This window comes from Rhipicephalus microplus, chromosome 4 (genome assembly GCF_043290135.1).
Source record: "Rhipicephalus microplus isolate Deutch F79 chromosome 4, USDA_Rmic, whole genome shotgun sequence".
NCBI classification, from domain to species: domain Eukaryota; kingdom Metazoa; phylum Arthropoda; class Arachnida; order Ixodida; family Ixodidae; genus Rhipicephalus; species Rhipicephalus microplus.
In genome coordinates this window covers 11,923,195-11,945,230 of record NC_134703.1, presented here as the reverse complement: position 1 = coordinate 11,945,230, position 22,036 = coordinate 11,923,195, and the positions used below count along the sequence as shown (strand labels likewise).

Sequence of the window (22,036 nt, the reverse complement as noted above, 5' to 3'; positions counted from 1 at the left end):
GCAGTACACAATGAGCGCACGCATTTCTGCAATGTGCACCGTCGTACGGTGCTGTTAGATCAACATCTGTTCAAAGAAACAGCGTATCAGACTCTGAGTGTTTTGAGCACCTGCACATCGTCACCAGATCTCTTTACTCTATGAGAGCTACCATATCTTGTGCTTGCATGATATTGTCAAAAAAAAATTGCAAGGAGGTATATATTTCATTGTTATCAAAGTAGTTAGCCAATAGTGTAATCATAATTGATATTGTCCTGACATAATAATTGTTATTTACCAAAGTTGCATACAGCTACCAAATTTAAACATGCATAATGTGTACCATAAAGTGGACACACATCTTTTATACAGTAGACATAAAAAGAAAGTTATTAGAAACTGTCAGTGTTCTTACCGCATATGAACTTAGGTTCTTCATTTTGTCCACAACATTTTTCATAACTTTCAACGATGGCATGTGGGTAACAATCTGCACAAAATGATAATACACAAAGATTACCACACTTCTGCGTCAACCTCCATTTCTTTTTAAAACCACTGCAGAACTTTTGAAGGTAGCAAATGTTTGCTCTGAACCCTGCTATCACATTTTATTCTTTTATTTACTTATTCATACTGCAGGCCAATATGTTCGCCGATGCCAGAGAGGTGATACAGTGACGAAGTAATGAAGGACTAGAGCCAATGCAAGAAAAATAAATAAATGTACACACTACATGAAATTGATGCAAGCAATAACCATATTTCACAAAACAAACGTTTGCTTGGCACAATAAAATAAATTACATTTCTGTGAAAAGAATTTGTGTAAAAATGTTGAGAAAACGTAGGGACTTAAAATTGGCACAATAAACACAATGAAAAACACAAATCACACATTAAGTAACGATTTGATAAGAAAAAACTGCTCTTCAATCAATAACAGGGCACTAAGTGTAACAAACATTCCCATTAAAATTATAACGGTTTCGAGCACTCCCCAAGATTTATTCTAAATTTTGCAAAGGAGTTGGAAAATGGTTTTCCAACTTGTTCTTAAATTTTTAGATTAAATGACAGGAAGAGGCAAGGACTTCCATTCAATCATGGTGCGCGGATAGAAACTGCTCATGTGAGATTAGCAAAAGTTGATGCAAGCGAAAAGCTGTCAGTGTCTAGTTGTTCGTGCGTTCAGAGGAGTTACATAATGCAATAATTAATGCTTATACAGGGTTCGTACAGGCTTCCAAAGCGAAAATTCAAGGATATTCAAGGACTTTTCAGAACCTGTAGCAAGTTTTTTAAGGACTCAAAGCGGCATGCTAAGTTGGAATTCTTCACTCTAAAAATTTTCAAAAATGATCAATTTCATTACACTTACAATATATGGATATCACAATTATAAAAAAGAGCACAGTATTATTAACTTCTCGCACCCTCTCCATAGAGAGAGAGCACGATGTCATGTCCGAAAGTTAAGCGCTGATGGGCTGCAACGCGCATGTGCAGTCAGGCCTTAAAGCGGTCGTGCCACAATATTCGTGGCTTGTGTGCTCTTTGCTGCAAGCTTTAATTATAGCTCTAATAAGCACGATACACGAATCAAGATTCATTTATTCTGCCTATATAATTTGTTACCTTTTTTGTATGGACAATTTTCAGATCCTGTTTATAGGGACAGAGTTGTGCAGGTACATAGCAGTGTATCTGACTTAGTCATGTGATCACAAAGCTTTGCGCGCATCATGCTGAGTATCGTCAGTTTTCGCACACATGTGCCACACAAGCACCTGTAAAACATTCTCGCTTCTACCTGCAGCACCCGCGATGCTTTGCCGATATGTAAGAGATATTCAAGGTCACTCAGCTCAATACAGATCTGGTGTGACGTCACAAGAACTTTTGTTGCCCTTCCTGTAGAGCTACGTCAGCGTTGGACGAGCTCGCGATGGGCCTTTTAGGTACACCTGGGAAGTGACTTAAAATATATTCTTAAAACCACAAGGTGTTTGCTATAGCCTTGAAATTTAATGGCACCACTTCAACAACTGTGCCGTCTTGTGCAAAGTTTACACTTGCAGCTCATTACTCAACAACCAAGAAGTAACGATTGTGACAGTGAATAATTTACACTCATCCTGTGGATACATATGTGTTATTTTCTAGCACCATTTTTGGTTTGTTTAAGCAGCACGCTTCCAGTGTCGAGCTATGACAGTCGTTCATCAGCACTTGTCCTGTGCGCTTTCTTTACGTGCATCCTTTGTGCTTGAGCGACGCGCTGCATGTATGGTCGTGTGAGATTGTAATTTTTTGCTATCACATTCACTGCTTCAGCCTCGCCACAAACTTTTTTTTTTCACCGATGTACCACATTTAGGAGGCCGCAATGTCAATATGAGAGTGCACTTCTCAGGAAATTCAAGGATTTTCAAGGATGGCAAAAAATTCCAGGACTTTCAAGGGCCTTGAAAACGCATTTTTCAAATTCAAGGGTTTTCAAGGATTTCAAGGACCTGTATGAACTCTGTTATATGATGCTATGTAGAAACTGCAGTCGAATCATTTCACGTCTACATTCAAGCAAGCATTAGTCAATACGGGTGATTCTCTCTTATATTTCAAAAAGATAAATCTCACGACATTTTCTGCACACTTTTTAAATTCACAATGTCCTTCTTATTGCGGGGTTCCCAGACAATCGCCACATATTCCCGTTTCAAACGAATGATAGTCATTAGCATCAGCAGCCTGGCTACGCCCACTGAGGACATAGGCCTCTCCCATGTCCTCAGTGACATCCACTTGGTCCTGTGCCATGACATCCACTTGGTCCTGTGCCATGACATTCACTTGGTCCTGTGCTTTCTGCTGTACTTGCAAACTTCTTAACCTGGTCTACCCACCTAATTTTCTGTCTCTTGCGTTCGGCTTCTCTAAGAATCTAGCCAGTGGTTATCGCGCCGACGCGCTACGCGATTTCAACTATATTATATTTGTTCCCTGACCAACTCTGCTCTCTTCCCGCCTCTGAAAGGCCAGCAAACAACCCTGAGATTTTAAAATGTTTTGAAGAGAAATATGCACCGTTTTGCTATGTGAACATGCTGTCACAAAAATTTTTAGAGTGCATGACATAATAAGAACGTTGCAGAAGTTATTATATTCGTTTCAGCGAGTTTTGAATATTCACACAGCTTCGCCATCCTTCTTTGCCATAGGGAGGCGAAGGCGTAGCCCGTCATGATGACTTTGCCCACTCTGACAATGTCCTAGGATGTCAGCAATGTGTCATCAGCAATGTGTCATCAGCATGCAGCCAACGACCAAGCAGAGCAAGCCGACATGAGCAAGTGTCATAGCGGTGCAGGGAGACAAAAACGCAGCTCCAAGAGCACCCCTCCCCTAGCGGTGAAGAAGTAAGACGCCTCCTTATGACGGAAGATTTCGTTTTGGCAATACCGCTTCTCCTAAAATTCTTGGGCTCTACAAAACGACGGAGGGCAGCACAGAAAAATGCGGACTGCGCGGCCACAACTGCAAGGCCAAGGCGCAGTTTCATTGAGCAAAGGACCAATCAACAAGCGCAGTGGGATGTAAACTTGTTCATCCGCAAGCTTTAGTCACTGTGCGCGTACGACAAGAATTGGTCAGGCACAGAAAACAGGTGCGGGATTGTTTTTAGAAACGAAGAGTCCGCACAGTGCTCTAATATTCGGAAAATGTGATCCTCGCAGTCTACTGTACGAGTTAGCGAGCTTGTTTGCAGGGTGTAGAAAAACAATTCGAAGCCTGTTTCCTAGCCCTTTCAGGTTACACCTATCATTTTCCTTTCCATCGCTCACTGCGTCGTCCTCAATTTAAGCTGAAACCTCTTTGTAAGCCTCCAGTTTTCTGCTTCGTAGGTAAGCACTGGCAAGATGCAGCTGTTATGTACCTTCCTCTTAAGGGCTAGTGGTAGATTACCATGCATGATTCGAGAATGTTTGCTGAACGTGCCCCACCCCATCCTCACTCTTCTAGTTATTTCACTCTCAGGGTTTGGCACCACGGTTACTAGCTGTCGTAAGTAGACATATTCCTATACAACTTCCAGTGCCTCACCACCTATCGCAAAGCGCTGTTCTCTGCCGAGACCGTAGCACATTACTTTAGTTTTACGCATATTAATTTTTGAACCTACTCTTCTCTTTCCATGTTCAGTTTAGTAATCATGGGCTGTGATTTGTTCCTTGAGTTACTCATCAATGTAATGTCATTAGTAAATGGCAGGTAACTAAGATACTATTCATTGACTTTTCTACTTAAAACTTTCAATCTAGGGCCTTGAAACCCCCCCCATAAACGTGCAGTGAAGAGCATTGGAGAAATAGTGTCTCCCCACCACACCTTTCTTGATTGGTATTCCGTCGCTTTATGGAGGATTACGGTGGCTGTGGATACGCTGTAAATTTCTTCCGGTATGTTTATGTATGATTCTTCGATGCCCTGATTCTGCAGTGCCTGTACGACTGCAGATATCTCTACTGAATCAAATGTCTTTCGTAATCTACAAAGGCTATATATAGAGGTTGGTTGTATTCTGCTCATTTCTCTGTCACCTGATTGATAATACAGGGGTGGTAGCAGAATCTTACTCTTGGAGCAATAAAATTCAAATTTCGAGCAGATTACGGAAAACAGAATGTTTATTTTTTATCACGAAAGAGCAAATTTGGAGCAAAGAAGGCTGAAATTGAGGGGGAAAAAAAGTATGTGCAGGCCATTCAACATCACCTAAATCATGCAGAGTGAACAGAAGCGCTGCTGTTTCAATAAAACTAGTATTTTGATCTACCCCACTGAGCAAACGATGATAAAGTACCCATTAGCACTTGCTCTGTTCGTGAAATCTTTGACAAAAATCGTGAATCAAAATGTAGATGTGCCACGCTAGTGACCCTGAAATTCACGAGATTAGGGCAACAGAAGTGTCATCATCCACTGCTCCACATGGCTGCCAGTAACTTTTTTCAGAAGTCAGTAATCATACTAGTATTCACAATTATGCAGTAGTATGCACGCATGATTAATTGAATGAAATTAGCTGTCCCGTGAGTCGTGCTGATAGCCCCTTTCAAATCCTAATACCCAGAGGGCACCAGTGTATTGCGATGAAGGTGGTTTAAGCAGCATTCTGCACGGGCTAGAACAAGGCCAAGGAATTTTCGAACACCGTTACGCGCCTCCGCCCCTCCTTTTTAGGATGGGGGTTAGGTTTAAGGGCACAACGTTTCGGCTCACTTGAAAGGCGCGTGCCTTTTACAAGATAAAGTAAAAGCGGCTCACGCCCATCAGTCTGGCCACAGCACTGGATATCTATCGCCAGGACAACACAACTAATGCAACTTCAAGACGAAAAATGTTTTATGTGCCACTTCTCTGGCGACCAACGTGGTCGTTGAAAATGCCAGTGTTTTCAGCATGTCGACTCTCTTTGGGTGTGGAAAACACGGTATGTGCTCCCAGATCTAGTTGCTAACATGCCATAGCCGCTTTTGCTGACTAGAAAGTTCATAATTCCTGCCAAGCGTTCGTGGCTACGGCAACGCATTTTTGTCTTGAATTTGCGTCGATTTGCCGATAGGTATCTGTTGCGATCGGACTGATGGGCACACGGCTTTGTTACTTTATCTGGTCGATCGCATCTCGCGAGCTTCTTGACCTTGTGGGATTAAGGTTAGCATGGTCAGGTTACCGTGGTTTAAGGTTAGAATCTGCGCGCTTAGATTGAGTGGCGACTCAAACTGCAGGTGGGAAACGTGGCCTACATTTCTTGCTGAAATTAGTGCAACTGAGAAAATTTTGAGGCAGGTCGGGCATTCAGCGCAGTGTGGCGGGATTTCACCAAACTTCTTGGTTTTGGCGCAGCTCGTCATAAAAGTGGGAAATTGTATAAAATCTGCACAACTGGCACAGCTGTTGCACCCCTGATAGCATGAATAAGGTCTCTTGTTGAGTAGCATGTCCGACATCCTACTTGGTTTTTTAGCATGAATAAGGTCTCTTGTTGAGTAGCATGTCCGACATCCTACTTGGTTTTTTGGTTGATTGAATTCTAATGTCGTCATGTTGTACGCTGAAAGTTTCGTATAGTGCTTTTCTAGGTTTTCTTTTTCAAAGCCATAATCTGTGAAAGACTGCCAAAGATGCAAGGGAGGTGTGGTCTGGCCAAGTAAATCAATTACTAAATGTGATGCCGAAATATTTGTGAACATCTGTAATATTTGTTTAGAGCTTAAAAGAATAAGCTAGGCTCCTTTTTTGTGTTACTCGAAGCAAGAATGACCAATCGGAAATCGCTTAGCGATTTCTGCAAGCATTTATGATCATGTTGTGATGCTACTCTTTTAAAAATGGCACAGTCATTTGCAGATAAACTCACATGCACATCACCAAAGATTTTTTTTCTAATATATCATTTACCTTGATCACGAATAACAATGATCCTTGTGCACTGCCTGCAGCACTTATGAGCTTACATGGCGCACACTGGAGGAGCATCTCTTGATTTCCAGAAACTGCTGCCTTTTCTGAAGATATGCCTCAATCCATTATATATAATTTGAAGGAAAACCTGAAGGAAAACCGCTTGAGTTTATAGACTAATTTTCCATGAGGGACCTTATAAAACACTTTACTAAAATCAAAAACTAGCATGTCAACTTGTCCACACGAGTCCAACACCTCAGAGATTTCATGTACTGACATATGTTCAGCTATAGTTGATAATTTTACCCATGTTGAAAAAGATAGCACATTGTAATCACTCAAATACTGTCGAATAAAACTTGTTACAATGTGCTCTACTAATTTACTGCCAGTACTTGTAATATAAATAGGTCGACAATCGGACATAATAACGCAGGGGTATTGACACGCAGCCCCCCCCCCCCAGGTGATTTGTGAACCTTGTGCTAGCGACTTAAGGCTGCACAAGAAAGAAATTTTTTTCGTATTCCTAAAAGGTATTCCTACTATTTTCTTGCCTAATACAATTAAGAACGCTGTATGCAGGAGAGCTACAGAGCCAGAGGAAGACTTGAGCATTTTTTAGACACCCGTGAAATCATTAGTTGATGTCGAGTGTCACATTTAGTGTATGGTGAGCATATAAAGCCTTTTCCTTAATAATTGAAGTCAACCATTGTCAAAAAATTTAAAAGCCCCTCCATGCAATGAACAGATTGGAAACGACAGGGAGAAAAAAAAAGCATCCCAAGGAAAAAAAAAGAACTTGGAAAAGGGTGTTTGACACATGATATTTCATCTTTTTTGTTGGTGACATTAGAATTATAGGGACACTAAGGAGTAAAATGGTTTTTCGCATGTTAGTAAAGTACAATTTCACAATTCCGAAAACACCACTCTTATTGCGACACGATGCTTAATAAGCAATAAATAAAAATATGGGTGGCGACGTAGCCATGAGATTCCCGCACCAAAAGCAGTGACATAACAAATTTTGAAGGCGTCTACTGGGTCCTACATCGCTTCCGATCGATGAAGTAGTTGGTGCCAGAGACATAACATTCAAAGTTTCTCAAATTTTCATCGAGCCGATACTATCTGATACCAAAAATACGTTTTGAAATGTCTGATGTCACGCGCGGAGTTATTGGCACAAAATTTTCAAATGAAACTTGCCCTTGAATATCTCCTCTAATAATGTACAGTAAAACCTCAATTATTCAAACTCGGTTATGTCAAAGTCTTCCTTGATTCGAAGTATTTCCGATGTCCCATATTTTGCAATGTAAGTGTTGAGTGGATAGTTTAAGCAGTAGTTAGCACCAGTTCAGTTCATTCGAAAACTTTGAGTGCAGTGTGCCGATTCCCGATCCCAATTTTGCCGCAAATCCGCGCAAACAACAGCCCTTAAGAGCCACTAGGCAATGTACTGTATCAATACTAATGAGTAGCAGCTGAGGCATGCTAATTTTGATACTTCCAGCTAAAAAAATAAAATCGTGAAAAAAAAAACAAGAACGATCGTGTGATCCACTGAAATGTGTGCCTATGGAAAACAAAATGTGCTTCACTGCAACGCAGCTGGGATGCATGGATAGTATATTGCATTCATCTCAATACGTCAGCGCATCATGATTTGCCCATTCTTTCTGAGAATATAAACAAAGTAATAAAGGACAGTCCGACGAAATTCGCGACGTATGTGAACCTCTGAGTGTCGGTTGCTCCAGCAATTTTCACACTTGCACTGCTGACGGAGTTCTTGCCTGCAACACCTACTTCGAAAACTCTGTTCGAAAGCTTCAATGATCATGTTTTCCAGCAAAAACACATCGCAAATTTCATCACACTGGCCATTATTAAATTCTTCATTTTACTAAAATTAATGGGCAAATGGTCATATCATGACGTGCTGACGCTGTAGAAAATTGAGCCTCCCGTTGCGTAGAAAATGGGTTTATTTGCAATAAACCGCAGCCCGACTCCGCAGGTTGCTGCTGCAGCGTGTGATCTAAAGGCGTGAACTATTTGTCAATCTTTTTTCCAGTAAAGACTGAATATACAGCAGTAAATACTGAATCCTCGCCTTCTGTTTCTGGGTGTCTTGTCCTTGCTAGCAGGTGTGCTCGGTACGCTGGCGTGCGATGTTCTTGTTGAAGTCTAGGACAAAGTCGTGAGGAAGCGACTTCAGCAGGATTGGGTAGAACATCACGAAGTAATCATCTTCCAGTATTCCAAAAGTCTTGAGGGCACGAGTCTGGGTTTGGACCGTGCCATAAAGGCATCAAGTCTTCAAAGATAAGTCGCGTGTCGAGTCATTGCATGTGAGCCCGAATGATGACGTCGGTCTTGGTCAAGTGCCGTTTCAAAATTTCTAGGGCTTCTGAATAGCAGCTTGCCGTTGCTCGAAGTCCGGCGATAACCGATGCCGCAGTCACCGGTCAGAACTGAATGTAGCAAAGCCAACTGGTCTACATTGATGAGCCCATCATTGTTGTGGATCAGTTGACTGAACTGTTCCTGAAAGGGCATCCACATTGAAGGTTGGACATCAAACTTCATGAGGTCGATTTTTGGAAGTTAGATGGTGAGCTGGGGCATGCGTGACATGTGTTCAGTAGGTGCTGCGGGTGGTAGTGCACAGTTCTGCGAATCTTGAAGTTGGCGTAGCCTGCACTTCAGCTTCGCTGACGTGGTTGTGGCTCGATCGTTGTATTCCACAACCTGGTCAAACTCTGCCTCCGCTTCCGTGGTTGATAGCAGAGGGGCGATGTTGAAGTCGGTGGCCCTCATGCTGGCGTGCAGCTGGTGGACGCGTTTGTTGAGGATGCATAGCTCCTCTTCCGTGGCGTGTTCTTGAGTGAGCGTTGCCTCTGCCTCGTTGATAATGCATGTCAACTGAACTCTCACAAATTTGCGCTTCAGTTTGAGAGCTTTCATGTAGTGTCGAAACGTTTAGCAGCTGTAAGTCGGTCGGTCGAATCTGTAAGCGGGAAGCCGATTACCTTGGGTTCATCGACGTGGTTCGCTGTCCCGAGTTTCAGCACCACTGGAAAAAAAATCAAGCTTCCCATTGCGTAGAAGGAGGGGTTTATTTACAATAAACCGCAGCCCAACTCCAGTGCATGAACAGAACACTTCGTCGTCTTCGTCTTTGATCTCTTTCCAACAGACGCAGTGAGATGCAGGCGACATTCTGCCCGCGTGTCATTGCTGTATTGCAGTGAAGATGTTTTTCACAGGCGCACATTTCAATTGAATCATGTAGGTCTTTTTTGTTTGTCTTACTGCAATAGCAATTATATGTACACTGTCAGCTGGATTTTGCTGTCGGCATCATCAAACTTTTTAAAAACTTAAGCACTTTCTAACCACTAAGATTGGTCTAGTAAAGAGCAACTCTTTTAGGACCACACTCCCAGAGCACATTGAGCGATCCACAGAAGTTCTGGCGCTTTATTTCCAACAGCAATGATTGCATAAAAGAAATTAAACTTGACGGACAACTAGTGGCTGATGAGGCGACAATATCTAAGTGCTTTAATGAATATTTTCAGAGCATATGTAATAATGATAGTGGCCCTACAGCAAGCAGCCTCTGTGCCAAATTCTTCTGTTTTGAGGAGTTCCTGAGGGGTCGGTCTAAGGTGTACTGAAAATGTTGCATAATCTCAACATTAGAAAAAGTGCTGGACAAGTTGCTCTTTCTCATGTATTTTTAAAGCATTATACAGATCAGATTTCCCAATACATAAGGTGAATATTGCAAGAGTCATTAAAATCTGGGGATGTACCAGATGATTGGCACAACGCAAGAGTTGTGTCTATCCTCTAAAAAGGTGACAAATACATGGTAGGAAACTATCGACCAGTGTCTATTACATCATGCAAGTTTCTTGAGCACATTGTAGCTGGTGAAATTCTTGCATTTATTCCAGAAAATAATATTCTGTCTCAGCATCCAAATGATTTTAGGTGAGGTATGTCCACTGTTACTCAGCTCGTATCTACAGTCCATCAATTTGCAGGACTATTAGATAGATCTGGACAAGTAGATGTGCTGCTACTAGACTCTGTAAAGCATTTGACAAAGTGTCACATGAGAAGTTGCTTTGTAAACTAAGTATTATTGGGCTTCCTCTATCTTATTAACTGGATTAATGCACATCTGTGAAACAGATCACAATTCGTAGACATAAATGACTGTTTATGCTGTTTATCATCCGCTTTTGTCTGGAGTATCACTTGGTCCATTACTACTTTTCATTTTTATGACATTACAGAAATACTGCCTGAATCAGTTAGCATAAGGTTATTCACAGATGACTGTTTCATATTCAAAGAAGTGAATTCAACTACAGACCATGACATTCTTCAGAAATGGCTATAAAAAATAGATCAATCGTGCCGGGACTCTAAAATGCAATTAAATGCTTCAAAGTCGGCTCTCCTCCGAAATCATGAAAATAGCAAACAAGCATCATGAAAATAGCAACCAATGATTCTACAGGTTACGCAATATTGATATCTAGGCGTCACACTGACCAAATATTTGACATGGACAGCTCATATAACCGATATTAGTTCTTCAACATTTCGAAAGTGATGTGTTCTAAGACGTAAATTTAAAGACACACCTTCTAACATTAACATTAAGCATATTCTACAATAATAAGGCCAAAGCTCGAATACACTTGTGGGCTTTGGGACCAACATGCAAAAATGACATGCACCAGCTTGAGAGTATTCAAAGGCAAGCGGTTCGTTTTATTAATGGAAAGTATAGAAGACACGAGGCAATCTCAGATCTAATGCGGAATAGAAAGATTATGCCCCTGAAAAAACGTTGAAAGATAGCCCGTCTATCTTTTCTGCATAACATGGTGAACAAAAGAGTAAATATAAAGTGGCCTTCTTTTCTAGCGCAGCTGACGTCAAAAAGAACGCATCACACATTGACCCATGCTTTGATGGCTATATTTGCTTGTACAGTTGCTTTCAGTAACAGTTTTTTTTTCCAAGAACAATATCGGAATGGAATAAGCGCCCAGAGTTTGTCATTTAGGTACAAGATTTCCCTCACTGTCTGGAAGAATATTTGTCGGCGAATCTGATACCAGTGTTTTGTTTTCTGATGTGTTCGTTGCTGTATTGGCTTTTTGCACAACTTATAACTTGCCTGTGATAGCATTATTTTTGTGCTGCTTATGCAAGTAATTGTTAGTTTGCGAACTAAACCTATTTATGAATGAGTACATTTATATATGCTTCTTCACGTTACTGTTCTTATGTATACCCTTCCTGCTTTGGGCCGACAACCTTGGCCTGCAGTATGATGAAATAAATACTGATCATCTGCATTTGGTGTTTCATAGACATAATAGAATGACAGGCTGCACATAATGACACTCAAAAACAAACTTCCATAGTTACCAATCTGATCTAGCTCTCTTACATCAACACTTGCAACAACAGTAACACCACCACCTCAGGAGCACCTATCTTTCCTAAACAGCTGGTAGCTTGGCAAAACAATTTCATCATCACGCACCCTGTTACACAACCGGGTTTGACAGGCAACGCACACATGCAGACTGTACTGTAACTTTTACTATAACCAGTAAAATGTGATGCAGCTTCTCTGTTTTCTTTACAATATATTGGGCATTTAATGACAACAGTTGAAACTGTGGCTGCTATTCTGTACTTTTCATCCACATTTCAGCATTCTCTTCCCCACCCCACCCCCTGTTCTGTACAACATCCCACCCAAAGATACAGAGCATCGTCAGTGCAAATCTTATCATGAACGAGTTTGGCTTTTTTATTACTGTCGTATTGTGTACTGCTCTACAAATATCAGCACTTGCACAGTGTGTCTACCCACAATCATTTTGCAATGATATTCCTGTTCCCCTTGGTTCCCATGCATTCTTTAATAGCGCTTTTTCAGAATAAATCTGAAAGAATGTAATAACTGGTCTTCCTAAGGACGCTTTCCCAAGTCTGTGAATTCACGCCACAGATGTACAACTTATTCCTAATTCATCTTGAAAGACATTGCGAACAACCTTGTCCCGTAGTATCGCTTCGGTTTCATCAAGTTCTTCCAAAGTGCCAAAAACTATTTAATTTGAACAGAAGCTGCAGTTTTCCACAAGTTTTTCTTAATGAGCGGTAAGCAATTCTTGCACTGTACTTACAGCTGCATTTACTTTCTGCCTCGTGTTCATTGTTACGAGCGGAACAGTTTCGACAAGCACACCTGCCCGCACGCTCGCTACATAAACACTCGTGATGTTGCAAATTACCAGGATTTTCATGAAACAGCAGAACTCACATCTCCTTCTTCCACATCTGGTTGAGCAAAGTTATTCCACAGCCTCCGCGGTATCACAGACACTGGCACGTCATGGACCACAGTGCGAGACGTTGAGACTAGTGATGGCTGCGAGGGAAGTATATGTGAAACAATCTCGGGCTCTCGTCAAAAGTGAGCACTCCTTACCATTTCAATTTCAAAGCTTAAGCAAGGAGTTTGTCTTTTAGTCAGCTTGACTTTTAGCGACCTCGCAGCTGCTGCTGACTTGAGAGCTTTAACAATGTGATCAGCAACAATGTCGAGATATATCTCGTTGAACTCTTCTGAAACACCTTGCATGTTGTACTCCTGAAACAAAGTTTCCTGGAAAAAAGAAGATTTGCAGACACCGGTTTTCCCCCAATTGTCCTGAATCTCGAGTGGTGAAGAAAAAAAAGACACGCAAACACTGCAGCATAAGTATACGGCATTAGTACCTGTGGTATGTCAGCCCACAGCCACCCACCGCCGCTCACAGCGTCTTCGTTTAGAATGAAATACACGCAGTCCGCAGTGATGCGTAAGGTGACATCCTTGGCTAGTTTAGAAACGGTGTGCACGATTTCTGCAATGAAAAAAAAAAAAAAAATGCGCCATACCGGCATATCCCCGACAACAAAGATGCAATGCCACAGAAATGCATGTATTTGACAGACAGTTTTTTTTTTTTTCACAAATAGGCCATTGAACTTACTTGACAACTGTTGAATGCAGACAACGTCGACTATTCGTCCGCGAAACTTCATACCTTATTTGACACTCGAGCAGCGGCGGGCGACATGCGTTGGTCGTGGATTGGCTATAAGATGGCTAGATACGTGTTCTGTGACTAGGCCAAGCTACAGTGAACTAGAAGGTTCTAGTTCACTGTAGCCAAGCCAACGCCTCCTCTAAACAATGCGTGGCTAGAATTGGGAGGTGACGCCAACGGGAGCTCGGAGCCGCTCCTTCGTTTCGAGCAGCGCGGCGGTGGCGCTGTCGGCGGAATGGTGATGCTAGTTACGCGCGCGCGCCTTGAGCGCGCGGACCTTTCAAAGATGCTGTTGCTGAAGCATGATTCAGATAAATTGGCGATTCAGATAACTCACTGTGACGATGGCTGATAGAACGCCATTTCAAGCATTAAAAGAAATTGGCTGCCGCTGCAAGACTTCTGTGACGTTGAATCTGCGCAAATTAAAGCTTTCGTTCGCATATCCCTGCAGTGTTTTGGAGTGCAAGGCGACGGCGTTTTTTTTTTAAATATTACCAAAGTTCTGGGCGAGGAAAATAAAACAAATATTTATTGCACATCATATTATTAGGAAGATCTATTGCACATCATGGAATACAGGGTAAAATAAAATGAAAAAATACGCACATTTACATACGCTCGGGAGTAGTTAAAAACATTGAAACATTGCACACAGACAGCGCATCGCTTGGCACTAAGTAATAAGAGGCATACAATCACTTTCCACTCGGCAAAAAAAAAATCAATAGAGCTTAAAGTTACAATATCAAACTCAGAGCACGCGTCTAAGCTTCAGCAATTTCATTCTTTCCTGCTTAGCGTTTCGTTTGCTGTTCTGGGCTTTGACATGAAAGTGGAGCCTAGTAAGAACATAAAACTTGATAATTTTGTTTGTGAGGGACATACTGTGGTCAGGGCAGCCAACAAGTGTAAGCTTTCTTAACTGCAAGAAGGAAACCAAGTCCATGATGCTGTCAGGTTTGACTTCTGTAACACTGAAGCAGTGGGTAAAAGTGTTCTCGAGAGTGGTCACGAGTTCATTGAGCTTGACTGATGGGTACAGCAGGCCTCCTCGGTCAACAGCAGCCGTGAGGGATGCTGCAGCTGGAGATGGATCGTTCTCGCCTTGTAGGAGCTGCTGGCTGCACTCTGCACATTTGGTGCTTGCAACGCTTTTTCTTGCCACATATCCAGCCATGTAGAATATGAGTCTGGCATCGCTGCTTTGCACGACCATGTCTGCATGCTCGGTGCCGTGGCCGTATTCATTGAGCACTTCATGTGCTTCGGCAAGGTTTCCTACGTCAAAAAGCTCGTCTAATTTCCTCCGAGGAGTGAGGTCCTTTCCGTTGTCAGCTCCCAGCAGACTTCTCAGCAGTCCTGAGGACACATTGCTTCCTTTCGGTGGTTTTGCCAAATTCTGGAAGCTCAAAGTGTTGACCGAGATTAGGAACTGGGAGGCAGTCGGATGATCATTGCATCCAGACATTTGTCGGACGATTCCAAACAGCCTCTCCAGGGGGTCCTGACTCAAGCGGCATGTCATCATATAGCTGAAGTTCAACTTCATCGTCAGGTAGCGGAGAAGGTGTAGCGTGCTTGATAAGGTAACACGCAGCCCCTAACTAAATACATTTTGCCATAAGCGAGACATCAACGCGGAAAACTGCACACACCCAGACACGCTTCCAGAGGCGAACCAGCGAACCCAGCGGCGAGTCGACGAGAGAGCGCGGAGCGCGCGCTTCGCCCGCATCACTATGCCGACAGGAGCGCCGTGGTGGCCGTCGCGGCGGCGCTTGAAAACGAGGATCGCGCGCGCTCGGCGAATATGCGGGCGCTGGCGTCACCTCCCAATTCTAGCCACCATAACAATGCCTGGGGAATGGTCCGAATGGCTCGCGCTCCCAGCGGAGTTGGCCTGCCTTCAGTTTTGAGCAAGCGCCGCGCGGTGGCGCTCGCGACCGAGACTATTATCACGGCGACGGACAGTACCGGCCAGTGCCTCCTTTATAACTTTCAGTGCCCGGTAAAAGCGGAAGAGAACAATGGGACTACTTTGTCAACGCGAGTACGGCGCCTCGCCACCAGGTGCCGCTGCCTAAACAGGGTGCCGGAGTTCGCTACGTGCCGCAGCCGCCGTGGTTCTGGCGCCGCACTCAAAGTTAAACAGATTAAATCCTTAACGTTCTGTGCTCAAACCTCAATATATCGCGGCTGTAATCGCTGAATTATGTTACCGAGTGTTTCAGAGATCTGGTTGCCAGCTTTCACGTACTAGCCGCAAGCGAAGAACGCCTCGCTAAATGAATACCAAAAACATGCTGCGAACGCACACACCTACATGCTTGGACATAATGTACATGAATTTCCAACGTTGACTTGCCATGCATAGCAGCTCTACATTCTGCAAAATGAACCCAATTGATGCGATACGAAAAAAAGGAACATTTATTTGTAAGTACCTCTATTTTCGGTAGCCTCACAGTTTTGCATATTTTTTTGACAGGGGCTTTTTCGCGATGTACTTGAAAACATCATGCTTGTCACTGACAGTGAATGCATAGTTCACCAGCAGAAGCCGCAAAAACCGAACAGATATCAGCTCCATGAGCGTAGCTCTTTGAGTGTCATCCATCTCCTTGCACTTGAGCCGGTTTGAAGCACACAGTGCTGGTACAGCCTACTTAACCAGGGTAGAAAATGACTTTTTTAGAGTCGGATTGTCCTTCAGAGCACAATCCGCAAATGTCCTCAGCACGTCAACTGGTCTGACGGGTAAAGTAGCCCACCTCGGTCCTGGCTGCGAGTGAACTGCAAGATAGGTTGGTTGCTCGCTGGCTTTGTGCAGACTGCAGTGCAACTTCCACAACACATGTTCTCGTTTATGACACGGGCAGTATAGCCCCCAATATAAACAGTTGCAGAAATTTCAAGTGATGGCAAGTGCTGAGGCAAGACTGTTGCATTGATCCGTTGCAAAGCACATGTAGCTTTCTGTAGCTGAGGCGGCTGCTGTGCTAGAAAAGAAGTTTCAGTGAGCAGTGTGCCTGTTGACATTTGGGCACATTTTCTGTGTGCAACGTTTGATGCCATGCTGGATGCGGAAAGTCCAGTTTTTAATACCTTCTCCAGCCCTTGCAAAACAGAACGAACATTCAGCATGTCATTGCAGCCAGAGGACATCCGCAGTGTTCCAAACAGCGACTCAATGGGATCACTATTAAACTTACGAGTGAGCACAAACAAGAACTCCTCCTTTTTGAGTAGGTACTTGATACAGGCAACTGTGGAATATGTGGTCAGGAGGAATGCTCCATACGTTTCTTTCGTCAAAAATTCCTTTTGACTTCTACAGCTTTTTTCCAGTTCATCAACTACACGGGCAGCGTAACCTCGAGCCACTCCAGTCTTGCATATTCAGCATCGTCAAATTGCCGAGTGTCAGGCCATTTCTTGTGGATGTGCTGGGTCGTATTACTTGTATCATGCAGCACGAACCAACGATGGATGTTTTGCATGAAAACGATGGTCTGGCCTGCAGCTGCGAATGATACACTCGATGTATGCCCAGCTTGGTCTCTGAGATGCTCCAGGGCTGCAGTAACATCAGGCGAGAAGACCTGAATTGCCCTTGCGACATTCGTTTTTTCTATGTTATTCGGACAGACATGTTTTCGGCTGAGGTAGCGGACAGGCTTTACAACCAGGTCCTTCTGTAGGTCGTAGAGATTCTTGATGTAGCAGGACGAGACCTCTCTTTTCGGACCAATGTCGTGGGCTAGAAACTGCGAGCGCACGTTTTTTTTAAAACGTGGCAGGGATCAAAACTTAAATAGAGGAGCCTGTCACAGTCACAGGAATGTTCTATCCGGTACGTAAGAGGACCATCGCCCAAAAGTGTCATGGCATTGACGATCACTCTGTAGTTATCACTCACTAAGCGAACTACCCAGAAACCACGGGCTTCTACTCATTCAAGCACAAAAATCAACAACTTGTGAAGCTGTGGGCCTGTTAACCCCATGCTAAAATAGTAGGCCACTGGAATGCGATACGACGTCGAGAGTCCTGTAATTAGGAAGCAGAGAAGAGAGTTTGCTAAGGTGAGGTCCCCACCATGTTGTTCCAAAGAGACATCTGCGTGCCCCACAAAGCAGTCCTGTTGTTTGTTGTACTGCAGTTTTTCCCTGATCTTCATTTCATCGACTATGAGTGAACACACCCTTGACTGTGGTACAGTCAAGCTCTCGGCTTCTACTCTAAGGCGAGCTTCGGCGAGTTTGCTGAGGCCTGTTTCTCCACTGGTGGTTCCCAAGTAGTTGCTCAAAGTCATTCTGCAAGGAAGCTTCAAAAGCATTTCACCGCGGATGCGTTCGTACACCCTTGTCGAAAAATGCCTTAAAACTACACAACGTCGGGTTGTCTCCTCAGACCAGCTGGGCCTCTTCATCTTGAAGTTTTCCATCTGATCAATCAAGAATAAAGCTGCGGGTTCCTTTTCTTTCGCTTTTTCCTTGATGTAAGAAACATCCGCAACCAGGGCGTCCTCGTGCAGCTTTTTCAATTCCATTTTGTACTTGTCGATGGTCTGTTGCAGCCGAAGCAGCTGGCTCCTCAATTACTTTTCTTTTCTTCTCCATTTCGCTTTCTCTGCGACAAGCACACGTAATTGAAGTTGACCTGCTGGCTACCTGGACGCCTTGATCACGCAAATTGGCCTCCGACGATGTGTCCATAGCGCAACAATCCGACATATCCTCCACTGCTGAAGCAACGTTGCCGCTCGCGGAGTCGCTGCGCGCCATGTAGCACTCACTCGTTTGTCGATGCTTGCTGTATTTCGCGCCGGAGTTGATTTCCGCTGGAGGTGGGGCGGGTATTCTTCAAAAACTGACGGCACAGCCTCATTCTTTAGGCGTCGCCACTTGCCTTCAATGAAGTCCTCTTCTTCGAAGTGGCGACTGCATACTTTGGTGTAGCATGAGGTGGTGTTCGGCCACCACTTGTCTCGTCGTATTGCGGCAAGCCAGCGCGCTCGAGCGTCTGCGTCAGCGGGTAGTTCATGAAAGGAAAGCCCTGCTGGTTTCTTTTTCTCGTCCGATTTGCACAGCGGAACACAGCAGTATGCCATCGTAAAGCTTTCTATGCACGTACTGGCCGAAAACTGTCCCACAAAACGAAGTTGCGCACCACTGAATGGGCTGCACGCGCAACACCCGGACGGAATGGCAGCAGCGGCCTCCTGTTTACCCAGCGCCCCTAGCGGCAGCGGAGAATAGTGGCGTTCGACGGCCTCCCGACGGCGGTGTGCCCGGCACAGATTGTTATACAGGAGGCACTGTACCAGCCACGGAGGAAGCTGCTCCGTGGTACCAGCTAGAGTGTACTAGAATGGGGGAGTGGGTCCACTGAAGGCTCCACGCTGAGGCGTTTTTTTCGGAAAATCCAGGTGGCGCTACCATCGCCTTCACCTGAAGACTTAGCCGTGGTTGCCATGGTTACAAGTCCCCTTTGCCACGCGGTTCGCGACGGGTGGGTAGTCTGATAGTTCGCGCGGTTCGCGTGCTGCTCGCGCGTCTGGCGCAGTCTCGCAGCGTTGTTGCTTCGTTCGTGCGTGCGTGGCCGTGAACGGCGTCGCACCGTGCTTCCGCGCCAGTTCAACAAAATCTAAATGTTTATATTGCGAAACGCCCTGCTCGTATAGGTAGTCACGCACGCAAGTACCGTGATTTCCACGGTAATTGTTTACAATCAAGAGCGTAAGTTGAATTTGGCTTTTGCGAAAACGTACGCATCGAAAGTGTAATATGAGCATTAACTGCGATGCTTTTAAAAATGTCAATATAACTGGGATATATAAGTAAGTTTGCGTTTGGTGCAAATTTAGACTCACGGCAGCAAATTGAATATGATGCAAGACTAAAGTTACCAGCTGTTATCACGAGAATTAAAGCTAAAGTATGCGAACCCTTCTGCAAATTTGCAGCTATTCGTTAGGGACGCGTGATATTATTGAAAAACTGAACCAGTCCTGTTGCGATTACGTGAGGGTGTTGGCAAAGGAAGTTTAGTCACATCGGACGGCAACTGTGCTATTCGTAGGAAATGACTTATAGGGCGGACGCACGTCCGTCGCGGTGGTTTTATGATGAGTTTTTGTTCGGCATCTAGTGCTGGTATACGTTGTAGGTATTAATGAAATATGTTATATTTTACCTTTTCTCTTCGTGCCTGCGGTACGTGTCCATGCAAACATTTGTTCGAAACATGAACGTGTTTTCACCTATAGATAGGAAGTCTGAAAGACACCAATAAAGAAGTGATATGCGCAAAATATTTTATTTTAAATTGACTGCGCAAGCTTTTCGCATAAATATAAAAAACAAAATAAATATCATCGAAAGACTTCGACACCGTCGCTCAAGGAACGTCAGGCTCTATGTTGTCCTGCTAAGCTTTAAGTGTTTTGCTCTCGCTCGTTTCGAAGCGTTTTCCCTGTTCATTCCCTTCACTAAGAAGTGAAGGCGAGTGAGCACGTAGAACGAAACGAGCTTTGTGCTCACTGCATCTTTGTGGTCTGGACAGCCGACCGCTTTCGAGTTCAGAAAATTAGTTTTCACCAATGAAAGGATGTCAGAGATGCTATCTGTGTGCAACATGGAAACACTGAAACATTCAGTAAACAAGTTTTCAAGTGAGGCAATGAAATCATACAGCTGTCGTGAGGGGTACAGAAGTCCACCCCAGTCGCATTGCTCCGTGAATTGCGAAGGGAGCTGTTCAGCAACCGCGACAGCTTTCTCAAACAGAAGCACTTCTTTGCATTGTACGCATGCCAACTTCAATACACACTTTCTGGCCACGTACCCTGCTGTGTAGTAAATGAGTCTCGAGTCACTCTTCTCCAAAGTCACATCGATGTGGTCAGCAAACTTTTCTGGCATCGTGGCAATCGTGCTTTCGACCTCGCCAAGTTTTCCCTGTGATATAAGATCATCAATTTTTTTGTGCGTGACCTTTAGACCCTGTCTGTCATGCACAGTGACAAGAGCGTTTATCATGTCAGGGTTTGCGTTTGCGCTGTCCACACTGTGCGCCAAGTTATAAAAGGACAAGCAGTTGACGGTTATTAGAAACTCATCCGGAGAGGGGTGCGCGTTGCAGCCACTTGACTGGCGAACGATGCCGAAGAAATGTTCCACGGGATCGGTGCTAAGTCGAGATGTCATGAGATATTTGAATCCAACGCTCTCTGTCAGGTACTTCAGCAATGAAAGGGTATTTGCTATAGTGACCCTAAAACCTATGGCAGTGGACTCGCTGAGAAAGTGCCGCTTGTTGTCACTGAATGATTCCCAGTCATTCAGGAAGTCCAGAAAATTGGACAGGAATGCCGCGTCTGTAGAAGCTGGTCTCAGCGCTTCGGCCCGAAACCTGGAAGTCATCACGGTGATCAGTCGTTGGATCTTCCTGCAAAATAAACAAAAAGAATGTATGTCAGAAGAGCGCTCATCATGCGTTTGAGATGTTTACGATTACACTTAATTCATTTGGAACGTAGGCGCAACTCACGAGAAGAACAGCTGAGTTGCCTCGATGCTGCCACACCTTCTCTCGATGTCCTCCTTGTAGAAGGCCAGGCCCCGTAGGACATATGGACCGAATAGTTGGAAGGCGAAAGGGGTTCTCATCTTCTCAAATGAGTTTGGTTCCAGATGCGTCTCGGTCAAATTGGGCATAACTTTCAGTGTCCTAACACTTCTGTCTAGAAGGTACGCCTCCCGAACCGGATGCACAGACACCTAGAAATATAGGTTGAGGTAATGCAATGTATGCAAAAAACACAATCTTTGTAAAATGTCAACCATGAATCTATACGTACCAATCCGTCTGGTGTTGCAAAGCCTTTCTGGAGAAGACCATTCCTGAGGCATTTTAGCAGATGCGGGAAATCGGAGATAAAGTGCAATTTCCTCATCTCGTCGACAGGATGCTGTATGGCGCCATTTATTTTCTTCGATGACGCCGACACCCCCGCTAGCTTCCACATTTTTCGATTCCAGGGGGCTCCGTCACAAGTGATGTGGTCGACGAACAAGCCCGCCTGTTCCACGAGGATGATAGCTTCCATGAGAATTTTCAATAAAATGTCTCCTCTCACATTTCCTTTTGTCGCAAAAACGCCCACAATTTGGCTCCATTTTCCAGCGAAAGGCACAAACATGATGACCATGCCGTGATCACATTGCTGGTACTTGTCTTCGGGCTTCGTAAATTCTCCAAGGTCCACGAAGCCTTGAATCTGGCCAGACGCCGTCACATTGAAATGTTCTGACAATTTCATTTCGTCCACCAATAGTCCGCCGTGTCTTTCGAGGTCTGACATGCTCGCGGTTTTTTTCTTTAGAGTGTTCATTACTGCTTGATTAAAACCGAAGGCCGACTCG

General features: G+C 44.1%; 2 protein-coding genes across 2 annotated transcripts in view; both read right to left on the bottom strand.

Annotated features, from left to right (window-relative positions):
* Window positions 1-13,824, bottom strand: part of LOC142813850 (checkpoint protein HUS1-like) — a 47,228-nt gene extending 33,404 nt beyond the window's left edge. Inside the window, exons 1-5 of the mRNA XM_075891814.1 lie at window positions 13,548-13,824; window positions 13,291-13,418; window positions 13,001-13,177; window positions 12,833-12,940; window positions 398-472 (exon numbers count right to left, since the gene is read on the bottom strand). Of these exons, the coding sequence (XP_075747929.1) occupies window positions 398-472; window positions 12,833-12,940; window positions 13,001-13,177; window positions 13,291-13,418; window positions 13,548-13,599 (540 nt within the window). The 5' untranslated portion in view covers window positions 13,600-13,824. The remainder of the gene's footprint in view (window positions 1-397; window positions 473-12,832; window positions 12,941-13,000; window positions 13,178-13,290; window positions 13,419-13,547) is intronic.
* Window positions 13,825-18,500: 4,676 nt separating this feature from the next.
* On the bottom strand, window positions 18,501-21,509 carry LOC142814123 (uncharacterized). Its single transcript, XM_075892052.1, has 3 exons — window positions 21,162-21,509; window positions 20,442-21,059; window positions 18,501-18,681 (listed from the first exon to the last, which is right to left on the bottom strand). The coding sequence occupies exons 1-3, from the start codon at window positions 21,326-21,328 to the stop codon at window positions 18,501-18,503; spliced, it is 966 nt and encodes a 321-aa protein (XP_075748167.1). The 5' UTR covers window positions 21,329-21,509.
* Between the last annotated feature and the right edge of the window lie 527 nt (window positions 21,510-22,036).

What these genes read in the sequence shown, in the direction of transcription:
- LOC142814123 (XM_075892052.1), bottom strand. Translation starts at nt 21,328, where the DNA reads ATGCCCAATTTGACCGAGACGCATCTGGAACCAAACTCATTTGAGAAG. An exon ending in GCAACTCAGCTGTTCTTCTC is followed by an intron (nt 21,060 to 21,161) that starts GTGAGTTGCGCC and finishes TTTATTTTGCAG; the next exon opens with GAAGATCCAACGACTGATCA. An exon ending in GCAGGGTACGTGGCCAGAAA is followed by an intron (nt 18,682 to 20,441) that starts GTGTGTATTGAA and finishes AAATCGGACGAG; the next exon opens with AAAAAGAAACCAGCAGGGCT.